Source organism: Acipenser ruthenus, chromosome 49 (assembly GCF_902713425.1).
Source record: "Acipenser ruthenus chromosome 49, fAciRut3.2 maternal haplotype, whole genome shotgun sequence".
In the NCBI taxonomy this organism is placed as follows: Eukaryota; Metazoa; Chordata; class Actinopteri; order Acipenseriformes; family Acipenseridae; genus Acipenser; species Acipenser ruthenus.
Window position 1 is genome coordinate 4,731,500 of NC_081237.1, and position 13,101 is coordinate 4,744,600.

The 13,101-nt window shown below is 44.6% G+C and overlaps 1 protein-coding gene across 1 annotated transcript in view; it reads left to right on the forward strand.

The window, feature by feature from the left end:
• Positions 1-10,524: 10,524 nt before the first annotated feature.
• LOC117428956 (DNA-directed RNA polymerase, mitochondrial) overlaps positions 10,525-13,101 on the forward strand; it is a 40,317-nt gene continuing 37,740 nt past the window's right edge. The window contains exons 1-3 of the mRNA XM_034912335.2: positions 10,525-10,773; positions 11,598-11,696; positions 12,088-12,767. Of these exons, the coding sequence (XP_034768226.2) occupies positions 10,626-10,773; positions 11,598-11,696; positions 12,088-12,767 (927 nt within the window). The 5' untranslated portion in view covers positions 10,525-10,625. The remainder of the gene's footprint in view (positions 10,774-11,597; positions 11,697-12,087; positions 12,768-13,101) is intronic.

The window sequence follows — 13,101 nt, forward strand, 5'->3', positions numbered from 1 at the left end:
TTTTCAACATCTTCAGTTTTGAGTTTTGGTTCACAGTCTTACATCACTGGACGATGTCATATCCACCCCCAACTGGAAAGTGGGAAGGATTTCAATATGGTCCCATGTGTGATAGTTTTACCCGATTGACTGTTTTAAATGATGGATGATCTACCTGCCACATTGCGTGAAAAGAAACGCATACCAACTACATCTCTGGCACACTATACCGCTAAAGGCATTTGCCAAAACGTTCATCTGGTTGACTTTTTCTCACAGATTTCATTCTTCTGTAAGTTCTGCACCCCAGCAGATCATTAGTGTTTGTTCAGCTCCTTTGCAGGTTTCCGAAGCGCTTCTTTTTCTATTGTGTTTTGTCCTACCCGTATCTGTGGAGCCATGAGTCATCCCTGTGCCCTCTCCTCTCAGACCGCAATCTCACCAGCACAGAAACAAAGAGCTTCACCCGCTGGCCTCCCCTTTGAAACCCCATCAGCGCCGATGCAGTCGTTAACTTCTTTTCTTCTTGCAGGATTGAATGCAGAGTGTTTTTGAAGAGGTCAGACTGGGCCTGGATGCAGACAGCTAGGCTTGGTGCAGGGGTCAGCACACTTGACAAGTAAAGTGCCTGCTTTGTGTGAACGTCTAGAGCTCCCTCAAACAAGAGGGTCGGACGAAACAATGGGAAGGTCTACGTTAAGCAGCACACACGCGGGGCTTTGCATGCGTTCTGACATGCATTCTGTAAAACAGGACAACGACAAGTAACTGGGCTAATGGGAGGCGTATGAAGTCTGGTTAGGTGATTTTTCTGGGTCATTGAACCACACACCCTGAAACTAACGAGGAAGCAAGACTGAAAACGAACGCCAGCTTCTACCTTTGTGGTCTGGTAAACAGACAATCCGGAAATCTGTTTTGTGGTTTATAAGAAGTTAATATGTCACGATTAAGGTGCAGACATTGCAGACTGTAGCCAATGGTGGCCCTTTGGCCAGTGCCAGTATGTGTAATGGGCAGTGCTGTAGGATTCTGCCCCCTGATGCTGAGAAGTTAAAAGCTCCATAACAATGGAACCTGGCTGTTTCGCATAGTTGTTAAGGCTTGTGGTGCACAGGGTCACCATTTCACACCCCAGCCTCGGCACCTGGTAAATATGTTTTGGAGATTGCATTATCACAAGGGAGGAGGGATGAGATTTTCTAAGCTATTGTTCCGGTGCAAAGCTGTCAACACTGTATTTCTTATAATAATAATAAAATTAAGTAGGAACGCAGATGTAGGTAGAAGCCTTCTAAAAAAAAAAACCTTTTTATTTTTAATTTCAACGCATTAACATAAAATCAATTAAAATAGGTATGGAAGCTTTGCATTGAATCCTTGCAGTTTGAGAGCCCCCCCACCTCTGTTCTCACATTGCAGGGTCTGGGAGCTCTGTGGACTGGGAAAGCTGGTCTGCGCAGGAAGTTCACAGGCACGGGAACTTAATCTGTCCTAGCAGAGACCCAACCGCTTCTGTAAACGTATGAATGGAGATAATATCTCCGTAATGAGGCCTGTTTTGTACCATCAAAGCCTTCAAAAGGCTTGAAACTCGACCTCCCTCTCAGTGCCCACAATCTGCCAGCAATGGCTCCCATTATTAATTGTTCCCCCTCCCCCCCTCTATCGTGCTTTCAGTCTCTCTTACTCATTTGCTGTTTCATACTCTTTTTTCCCACTCTGTCTCTCTCTTGCTCATTCTCTCATCCTATCCCATCCACTCTCCCTCCTCTCCCTTTTCACCCCCTCTCTCTCACACTCTCACTCACACTAACACTCTTTCCTGCTCTCTCATTCATGCTCACACGCTCTCTCACTGTATGTCTGGTGATCTCAATTGCCTCACACAACGGTCAAGCGGGTTTGATTTGAGGAAAAGTGTTGCACCATTTCTCCCTTCATTGTGGGGGTGGTCCTGATGCACTGAGACTCACGCTGGGTTCAGCAAGCACAGGTGTCTCGGTATCTTTTGCATCGAAGTCGCTGGTTTGCATTCCAGTCGGAAACTGCTTAACCCGTCCGCGCTGGCTGAGCTCGGCACTGGGCAGGAACTGCGAGAGCCACCGCAACTGTGAACAGACGACACAAGGCTTTTGCATATCCTCCTTCGTGACTATTGTCTATTGTCGACAGAGCAGGCTGATAAACAGCAGATCTGATAAATGGATCTGCTGTCGTGCGCTCACTTCCGTCCTCTTCATGCCACAGCCAAGGGGGCACGGGGGGGGGGCTGACTGGAGTTTTTAACTTGGGATGAGAAACACAGGGAGCTGGGACCCCACGGGAAACATGTTGGTGCCAACTGATGACTTTTGAAGGTGATCGCAGATCATGTGCTTTTTTTTTTAGTTTTGCTTTTAATGAAAACATTAAATATGACCGAGCTGTCCACTCTTTTTGGTTAAAATAGCCGGGCTATTCATCAGTAGGCTAATCCTTTACTCACAGTCATTTCTCCATGGTTATACCACACATTTACCCATAACTTACAATGCTTTGCCATGTTTTTCCAATGCTTTACCGCACCTCTCTGTGCTTACAATGCTTGCCTATGCTCTGCCATGCTTTTGCTTTTGATAAAATGAATACAATCGCAGACTGCAACCCTAAAAAGGTTTAGTTTACTAAAACTAAAATGCTGATTAAGATACTGGTTCAGTATTCATTTGCTGAACATGCTAGTTTTGTATATTCGGACTGTATTTTAGAAGACCAGCTTGGGCAGCCCTGCAGTACAGGGTACAACATCATGTTTAGTTTTCCTGTTTACATGTCTGTGTTTTTAGCAACGGCATGGCCGTTAAACTGAGGCCAGATGATCTTAATAGCATCATAAACCAGCAACTATAACACAGATAGAGGACAGGGATGAGATTTACTGGTTAGAACGTTTGGACTTTGAAACCATTCCTTTGAATAAACCTGCATGCATTTCTTTGGTTCATTTGGTTCATCGCTCACCTAAAATGATTCATGCAGTAACGTGATCCCTCAGTGCTGTAAAATACTCTAAGAAAATCCGGCTGTGGTTTATCCAGGTGGAGTACAGGTTGATCAAACCCACCCCTTTTATACAAGTAAACACATTTTGCCTTAATCAACAGTACGGCATAGGAATTTATTGCAGGCTTGTGCCTTGTATCAATTCCTCTGTTCCAAGTCCAAAACGCATTTCCTGTATACACTAGGAGCAAGATTATTCATTTAGCCCTTGCAAAAATATACAGCAATACTACTTTGCAAAATTCAATTGCAATCTGCTAAAAAATGCATGTATGCATAAAATGTTATGGTTATTTTTATTTATTTTTTACTTTCAAAACTTGGTGGTAGAATGATAGGATAAGTCATGGATGCAAATAAGACTCCCATTGCATAGCAGTTTCATCTATTCCAGGTTTTACTGCAAGCTTAGCTAGAGGCACCTCAGCTGTCAGAGACAATCCATAGTGAAATTCATTTGTAACCACATAAGCCCATGGAAAAGGCTGGAATGGATCACAATGCGTCGCAATGTTTTTTTTTAAATGTATTTTATCAACTCTTTATTGACTGCAATGGGTATTTATTGGAATCAGCAGGTGCTGTTTTGGAATCCAAACAGGATTTCTCTTTTATCAGTGGGAGGGGCACTATGAAGTGGTAAAATCATCAATCTAATCAATGTGTGCCCAGGAGATGGGCATAAGGTACTGGTAGTACACTGGGGCACAGTGACACACCCCGAGGCTGGACTTGAGCGGGGGCGGCAGGAGAGCTGAGGGGCGTTTGAAGTAAAACGAACGTAACGGTATAAAACTAGCACGTTTCTGTGCAGTGTAACCTTTGATCCCAGGCTGCCCTGCTGCATCATGTTAGCGAAGCTGCGTCTCGCTCGCAATCTAACCCAACGTTCTTTAGGCTTCAGTCCCGATTTCAAACAAGCTGCAGGAGAGACCGTGTGTCTGTGTGCTTAAAGTGTCATGAGGAAAACTGAGGATCACTCTAATATGGGCAGCAGTGTGGAGTAGTGGTTAGGGCTCTGGACTCTTGACCGGAGGGTTGTGGGTTCAATCCCCAGTGGGGAACACTGCTGTTGTACCCTTGAGCAAGGTACTTTACCTAGATTGCTCCAGTAAAAACCCAACTGTATAAATGGGTAATTGTATGTAAAAATAATGTGATATCTGTATAATGTGAAATAATGTATAATGTGATATCTTGTAACAATTGTAAGTCGTCCTGGATAAGGGCGTCTGCTAAGGAATAATAAAAAAATAAAATAATATTGTAGTGCAGGAAAGACAACTTCACTCAAAACTGCAGATAGCTCTAATCTCTAAAGGAAAGATAACTTAATTCAAAACTGCTGATCGCTCTTACAGTACAGGAAAGATAACTTCACTCAAAACAGAAATATCCATACAGGAGCTACGTCCATCTTTGTTTCATTTTCAGTATGAAACACTGAAACGATTTAACTACTGAGCCTAGGGTAGTCTATCTGTTACTTCGTGCCAAAAGAGATAATCATGTGTAAAGTACAATTTTAAATGTAGACGTCAACGATAAATCAATCTGAATATACTGCATGAATACAAAGCCAGTCGTTCTTCTTGTATTGAAACTGTACATACAGTTTAAATGACTGTGCCTGGGACCCATGCCTGCTGTGTGTGAGTGTACAGTAGCTCAGACCTGTCCCGTTTCAACAGCAGCTCCTCTAATCAGATCTTAGGGGGTCATTTGCTCTCCAACGGCTCAAGCACTTTCCCACAATTCATTTGACACTTTAACCCGGCTTTATGATTCAGAGTTGTGGCTAAATGGGGGTGGGGTGGATATGTGCTCCACTAGACCTATATAAGGTGTGTTAGAGGTGTGTGTGCAACTATTCTGCAACAATATGGGAACGCAGGAGGAGTCATGTTACATAGGGGCTGCCTAGTGGCTGCAGTGTCCATCTCTGATCAAAGGCAACCCCCCAGATTTTCCTGGAATAGTAGCATTTGCAGAAACTCCCATCGGAAACTACAGGCACAAGCAGGTCATGATGGCTTGATCTCGCAGCCACTGCATGCAACAGACCCCAAACCACAGAAATCTGTTTCCATTTCCACTGCACTGCGGTAAAAGCTCACTCTCATTTTTTAGCCAGTCATCATACTTGACTGCTGAAGGAGCGGTCTGAGCCAAGGCTGAGGGATTCTGGTAAAACTGCATAATCCCAAGTGTTTCAGGGATAAAAGTCATTGTATCGCTCGACAGTGCGTTGATGAACACGAGATATTTCCATCGTACAATATCATCTAATACTCTAAAGAAGGACAGGATGCAAGAAGCACCTGAAACAGTCAGGAGCAAATCTAAAGCAGCCAGTGAGAGCGGCCATACAGAACAGGTTTCAGACTGTAAATACAAGGTTGGAGAGCCTGACCCAGTAAATAGAAAACAGGGCATGTTTGAGCCACTCAGGTGCCCCTATCTTCAATCTTGAGGGGGGTAAACAGGGAGCGGTGGAGAAGTGCCACATTCCACACTGGGGAGTAAAATCTAAACTGCATTTGATAAAAAAAAGTTAGAAAAAACAAATAAAGCTTCAACAATTTTGGACAACTTGTAACCACAGAAGCCTCAAGAGCTCCCTACAGGCAGGTAGCCAGCTAGGCAGGCAGGTAGGGAGATAACGTTAGAAGGAGACTGGGGTTTTTCAGAGCTCCCACTCTCCCAGGCTCTCTCGTTTTTTAATTCCTCTTGAAATCTTGGACTATCAGGTTCACAGCGTCTGAAAGAGGCTCTGCGGCGACTCTGACAACATGATAAAAGAGGCTTAGGATTTCAAGCCTATAGGATAACACCTCCTCCCAATGGAATAGAGTCCCGCGAGGGTTCAGGGAGCCGCAGGTGAACCAGAGGAACAAGCGGCTCTCTGTAATCAAAGAGCAAGGTGTCAGGAAGTCGCCAGCCGTGACGCTTCTCCTTGCAGCGGTAGAAGGTTATGCAGCATCACACCCGGCTTATACAAATCAGAAACAAGGGGGGAGGGGGAATTCTGTGCAGATGTAGGACCAACAAGTGATCAAACAAATATGAAGCATTGCTACCCTGTATCAATGTAACATGGAGTAAATGATGATCTCCAATCAAGAATCGGTGGATAAAACTGATCAGTTAAGAGAAACGGCGAAATATATCTCCCAGATTTTCAGCAATCTAGAAGGTGTGACAAGTAATGTACAAAGGAGCTCATATCAGATATTGATAAAGGTGTCATGAATGTCCTTACTATCTAGACATTTCTTTCATTTTTAATTGGGGGTTAAGTTCTGTCACTGAAAGCCAATAAAGATAAATGACCACTAACACTACATCCATTGAAAAATGATTTGACTAAAAGCCTTTTTTTCAACAATTGAAAGCACTGATTTTTTGGTCGTAACATCGTCATTGAATGTAGCTCTTGATGCAGCGCAGTAGTTCCAGAGCATTTTCTATATAGCTGTGGATGAGCAGTGGATCCAGGTAGTACACAGGCGATCGTGTTCAATGCTTGTGAGCCTCGCTGTGCATGTGCTTTTAAAAGCCCGTTGGTTTGTTCTGTGGCTTTGCTGATCAAAGCCCTGCTGAATGTCGAGCACATGTTGCCCTGCCTTAGCCTGCTATTCTCCTGGGAAAATGTTTATCTTTCACCTTTTGTTGCGGTTTCCATTGACTGCCACTGACCCTGGATTGACTGTCACAGAGCACTGAAAACCTGCCATTGATGAAAGCCACATCAAACGGGCCGGCGTGGCTACTGTCGGCAGCCCCGGAGCTGACCTGAGAGAGCAAACACTGCCTACAGAAGAGCTGAGGACAGGGGCAGACAGGTAGGCAGGCAGGCAGGCTGCAGCGCTATCTCCCCAGAGCGGGGAGAGGGGGTGAGGGAGCGAGGCAGAGTGGGAGTGGGGGTGAGTCACGAAAGTGGGGAGAAGGAGAGGGGAAAAGGATAGGGGAGGAAGGAGCAGAGGTGAGGGAGGGGGAGAGAGAGTGTGAGAGCGGGGAGAAGAGGGAGAAGAAGCAGAGGAAGGAAGAGATGGAAAGAGCAGGAAGGAAGGAGGGAAGGGTTAGAGAGAGAGAGATAGATAGAAGGATGGGAAAGCCAGCAAAAATGTCATCTTTTTAGTCTATGAAGATGAATTTGGGATTTTATTTGGAGTCGGAACTGATTGCGATTCCCTCACCATTACGAGCGCTATATGAGAGTAAAGAAAGAAAAAGAGAAAGAAATGGAGGGGGTTAGAAACAGAGAGAAAGGGAGTAACAGAATGAGAGATAGAGAAAGAGATGGGGATAGTGGGGGAGAGAGAGACAGGGACAGTGAGAGCTTCGGAGCCCAGTTTCCAGGTGGCTGGGTTAAGCAGCTTTCTAATTACCAGGAGGTGATAATTGGAAACAGTGACTTGCTGTTCAAAGGCTTCCCCTTATAAACCGGAGCGAAGACAGAGCTCTCCCATCCATTAGGAGCCAGGCTACTGTCCCATAAACCCCATCTGCACTCTGCAACACTTCACACCTCCTGGCTCTCATTTCAATGATGTCTTTTCAGTCTGTCTGTCCTGGGGTGCAGAGTACAGCAGGGACCCCAGCTCTGAAGGGGTGGGAGTCTAAACTGCTGAACTTAGTTGAACTCCGAAACTTTGCTATAAGACCCGAATTTATGACTTTGCAGGGCAGAGGTGAAAAAAAATAATAACGAAAGCTAGAAAGCTAAAAAGAAAGAGCAAAATAATGAATGAAAGAAAACCAGAAGGCAAGCAAGATAGGAGAGTAAAAGCACACCTCCATGCCCTGGCACTGGAAAGCCTTTCTTAATGGCCTCAATTACCACAGCTTCCCTCAGCACGGATCAAACAGGCCAGCCCAAGAGCTGCAGCCCTTATTAAACGCATGGCCTGCTTTTACAGGTGCCAGGAGGTACGGAGGGGCGCTGGTGGTTCAGGGGGGCTCCACAGCTGGGGCAGGGGTCTGGCGTGGGAGGTGAGGGGCTAAAGTTTTCCTGAAGGTGAAGTTTCTTTCCAAATTGCCAGCTGTGAATTCACTGCCTGTCCTGTAGAGCAGATAAGAGATAACACAACATATTTTAAAAAATAAAAAGGGTTTAAAAGGTTGGTGAACGTAATTTGTTGATAAACGAATTTATAGACGATCCCTTAGGCAAGATAGAACAGAATGTTATTTGGAAATTCTCGGAGTTCTCACCCGGGAGTCGTGTACAGGAGTTCCGCTAAATAAAGAGTATTTATTTTCTTGCTTTTAATATGCGTTTGCTTGATATGGTGACCCAGCAGACTGGGTGGCGGGCTGGAGTGGCAGTTCTTATGCATGTGCCAGCAACAGGGCGATTTAACCCCAGGAAGACGCAATAGTGCAGATGGGAGCCCTAAACCTAAAACCTTGGTTTTGTTTCTAGTTTGCATTATGATGTCACCCCTTCATTTTCTCTTGATCACCATGGCAATGAAGGGGTAAGGTTTGGAGGGGAGGTATGATTTTCAGGGTCTGTGAAACCACCCCTAAACGCATTAGTAATTAAAAAGAATTAGCAGAATGCATACATATTCAATATCATATTTCACAATTGTTTATGAAAGACTATTGCATATTTTTTCTGTAGATAACAGCTCTGGTCGTCATGCTGCTTGCCCCACACAATATTGTTTCATACACTAAATACACACACTATATTACCTGGATAGGTTGCTGGTATCAAAGACATTGAACCATGTACTATAGCTGTGCGGTATCCAGAGCCGAACAGCTTGCAGAATGGGAGAAATGGTTCCACCTACCGGCTACCAGCGGTACTGCTCTTTACAATATTACTCAGCTACTTCAACTACGTTTTAATTATATCGGGGTTTTATTTTAAAAATAAGGAAATTACCCTTTTTTACAGATGTGTTATTGTTAATTATTTAAAAACATGTATCATGAGTCGGTGTCTCTTTTACACGCTGTATTTCTGGTGATATTGATATGACATTGAAAAGCATGCAAGTACCGTTATGAACGTTATGTTTTCAGGGTCTTGCTGTTTTTAATGGTTTACATACCGAGAATAATAATTGTATGGAGTGCTTTGAGTTTGTGTTGCAAAAAAAAAACGTTAGTTCAATTTGTACTTAATAAAAATAGCATCGTGGGAGAACTACAAAGTTTTCTACAAAGTTTTTTTAACTCGGAAGACACTGACCAGTTTATAAAAATGTTTAAGAATTACACGGTTAGGAGAAATAGTTATATAATTATCAGATATATATATATATATTTTTTTTTTACAGATTAACATCATTTATTGACCTTAAGTTTAGAGAAAGGTTTCGAGCGAAACTGATGCATAGAGTTGTAATGGTCTTATGTTGCGGTTCTTGAAAAGAAAACACGGGCGCGGTTCGTGTTTCATTCATACCCTCTTCGCTTTCACCCATTATTTCACCTGCAGTGCTGTTGTGAATGTGCCCACGATCACGGATCACTCACCCAGCTGGCTGTAGGACAGCACCCCGTGTGATGATGTGACCCAGGTCAGGTGGAGGTTGGTCGAGGGCCAAGCCTTTGAAGGCGGCATCTGATCTGTGTGTTGTAATGGAGTTTGCACTCGCTTTGAATAAAGAAACCCATACAGGTCGTGAACTAATGCGAACTTTTTACATTTCACACAGGTAATATTAGACCGCTGGAAACTGACACCGCCGAATCCAGTCTGTTAAAATTAGCACAAAAACGAGTTTGTGTACAGCAGCGACAGAGAACACTACCCTGTTCCAACGGGGCGGTTCGCTCGCATATGTTCTGAGCGAGAATTTCCAAACAGTTTTATAGATGCGTGTATTACCTCCTGTCAATTCGCGATTATTATCTTTATTTGAAGTTTGTTTGGCGGCATGCTATCTGATATGATCAGGTTAAAAGGCGCCATCTAGCGTTAATGTCATATACTAACGTTGTAACCAGTGCTCGAATTATCCAAGAGTATATCAATGCAGAACCAAGACACGCACAGCGTTAGCTTATTGATCCCAGAATCTCATCAAGCAGCTTCTTGAAGGATCCCAGGATGTCAGGACCCACTATTGATACAAAATCAACATATCTGTCATGTTTGATGTATTAATGATTGCGTTTTTTTTCTTCAAGGAAGCGAGTCAACACCGTAAATAGTGTATTACTAATTACCATTGACTTAATTGATGATATTAATGTTTTAGTTTGTATTAATGACATTTGTCTTGGTGATGTCACATCCAACTCATGATATACAATGAAAAAGACCAAAAAAACTTAGACGGGGAGAGATTAAAAAATAAATCAAAATAAAAGCCTAATACTGTTCAGTTGAGATACTTACCGCGAGTACTACTTGACAATAACATACTTTATAATGGTATATAAATGCAGGGACATTTTTACTGAATTAAACTCAATTACACTCTCCTGTTTTGTTGGTTGACAGTGTGGCATTGCGTGCTCGAGCACCCTGCTATCGTTTAGTGAGGTCTAGCGCGCTCCTCGTCTCAGCTCTGCTAGTGGAGTCTGGTCAAAGATGTCTGCTTCGTGAAACACACAGCGGGTCTCATGTCAACATGTCCCTGCTCCGGCTCTGCTCGCTTTCCAAGGGGCTCCCCGGTCGCTTACTGCAGGAACAACACAGGCTCACTCTGCTGTTCAATGCGGACCCGTGTCACGGTTGCTTAAAACTCAGGAGACACGTCCACGACAAAAGTCCAGCAGGTAAAGTTATGTTGCGTTTGTTCTACAATCACATCACATGTTGAAATTGACACTCCGGACGAGGCAAGCGAGTCAAGTTGTGTTGTGTACCGACGGTACCCCAACCTCGAACGGACATTTTTACAGCATATTATATACAGTTTACCCTATGTGGTGTACAGACACCTGGCGGGGTTTTTTTATATTGTAACTTGTAAATAATGATAAAATACTGTTTTGTTAAATTGTAACCGCGGAACAGCGTGCTAACCAGTAGTAATTATAATATCTACTGTATCTTGCCTCACATCAGAACAAGCATTATGATCACCTCTAGACACAGTTTCCTTGCATGATTATTTTCAATCTTGTAGTTCTGGTGCGCAGCTGCTTCGGTTGCAGCTCTTCAGGAATTCAACGTTTTTGTCACTTCCTGGTACATAATCACTTCAGGTGCTGGCAGTCAATTCTGTCCAGTGGTCAGGCTGCAAACAGACCATGTGACTAACCCCACATGAACTGACTAGAATACTTGGAGGCAATAGTAAGGCAGGGATGGGTTCACCCATTCCAGGTTTTACACAGGCAACAATCTCAGGTGTGTCTTGTTAAACTTGTAGTAAAACCAAGAATGGATCAAACTGCTATGCAATGGGAGTCTGATTGCCATGCCTGGTGTAGTGTGTGTGTGTGTGTGTGTGTGTGTACTGTGTTTATATTGTGACCTGTGGTGTTATACTATATTTCCTGAATTCAATAAATGAGATCTTGAACTGTGCATTTGATTTTGTATCTTTCTTTCTTTCTTTCTTTCTTTCTTTCTTTCTTTCTTTCTCTGTCTTAAGAGAGACCCTGGGTTTTGTTTCGGAGGAGTTATTCAGCGGGGATCCCGAAAAAGGAGGATGGGAAAAAGAGGACATGGGAGCAAACCCAGCTGTTGGATGGTAAGATTGCTGTTCGTCTCGGACCATGCAACCGTACTAATTAGGCAGAGTAGGCAGTCACTTTGCGCATGATCATGCAGTACTAGACTATATACTCTACAAGCCCCCCCAAGCTTCTTAAAGGTTCACCTGGCTTGTGCAAGCCTAATTACAGTCTCTCGGTATACAGGGATGGAAATAAGACTCCTACTGCAAAGCAGTTTCACCCATTCCAGGTTTAATATGAGTTTGATTAGCCACTGTTTCTAGGTAAGAAACTCGGGTGTGTCTTATTAAACTCGTAGTGTAACCAGGCATGAATCAAACTGCAATACAATGAGAGTCTTATTGCCATCCATGGTGTATACGATAGACAACCTCTGAGCACCTGTGCTCTTGTTTCACCCCCCAGTTCTGGATGCCAGGATCCAGCAGCTGCAGATGGACGGGGTGCTGGATGTGAAGCGCTCGGAGGTGCAGTTTGTGAGGGCGTCCCAGATGGAGGCCACCCCGGTCAAGGTGGTGAAGACGCTGGCCAAGGAGAGGGAACCCCTGGGGGCCAGGAAGGGGGGGGACCAGGACCGGCTGGTTTCTAAGACACAGCCCAGCCGCTGGATGGAGAAACTCAAGCAGGAGAAGTGGAACAAGAGCAAAAGGCACCTGAAACTCGACCAGAATGCCAAACACAAGTCTCTGCAGGGCAGCCATGTGGCAGATTCTAAAGGAAAGGCATCTGGAGCCAAGAGTGACAATCCCAATCCGAAGACAGACTCCAAGAAGGCAGCGGCTGGATCCCGTTTAGACAGCGCTAGTTCCAAGGAGGAGTCCCTGCTGGCCGAAGTGGAAGATCTGGACCACCGCTTGAACCAGTGGGAGCAGCCGGAGGGAACGCAAAGGCTGCTGGAGGACCGGGAGGGGAATAAGTACGGGGACGCCCAGCTGAGCATCCACTCCTTCCTGGAGGCCTGCATCTTCAACGAGGACGTGGAGAGAGCCCAGCGCTGCCTCATGGACTACCACCGTAACCTGAGCCGTCGCAAGCAGCTCAGCATCAACACCTACAACATCATGATGCATGTCTGGGCCAAGAAGGTGAGCCCACAGCAAACCGTGCCAGGGATGGGCATGAGACGCCCACTGCTGAGCAGTTTGAGCCATTCCTGTTTTTACTATGAGCTTATAAAGACACACCTGAGCTTGTTACCTGTATACTGTGGCTCGTTTTAAAACCTGGAATGGGTGAAACTGCTGTGCAATGGCAGTCTTATGTCCATCCCTGCCGTGTGGAGCAGGCTGTCCAAACCTGCCACTTCGATCTCACCACGTTCTTAAATATTAAGTTAAACCTCTGGCCAGGTACGGAAGTTCTTCAGGTAATTATATCTGTTAAACCTTGAAAGGAACGAAACTCCTGCAGTTGCCTAAT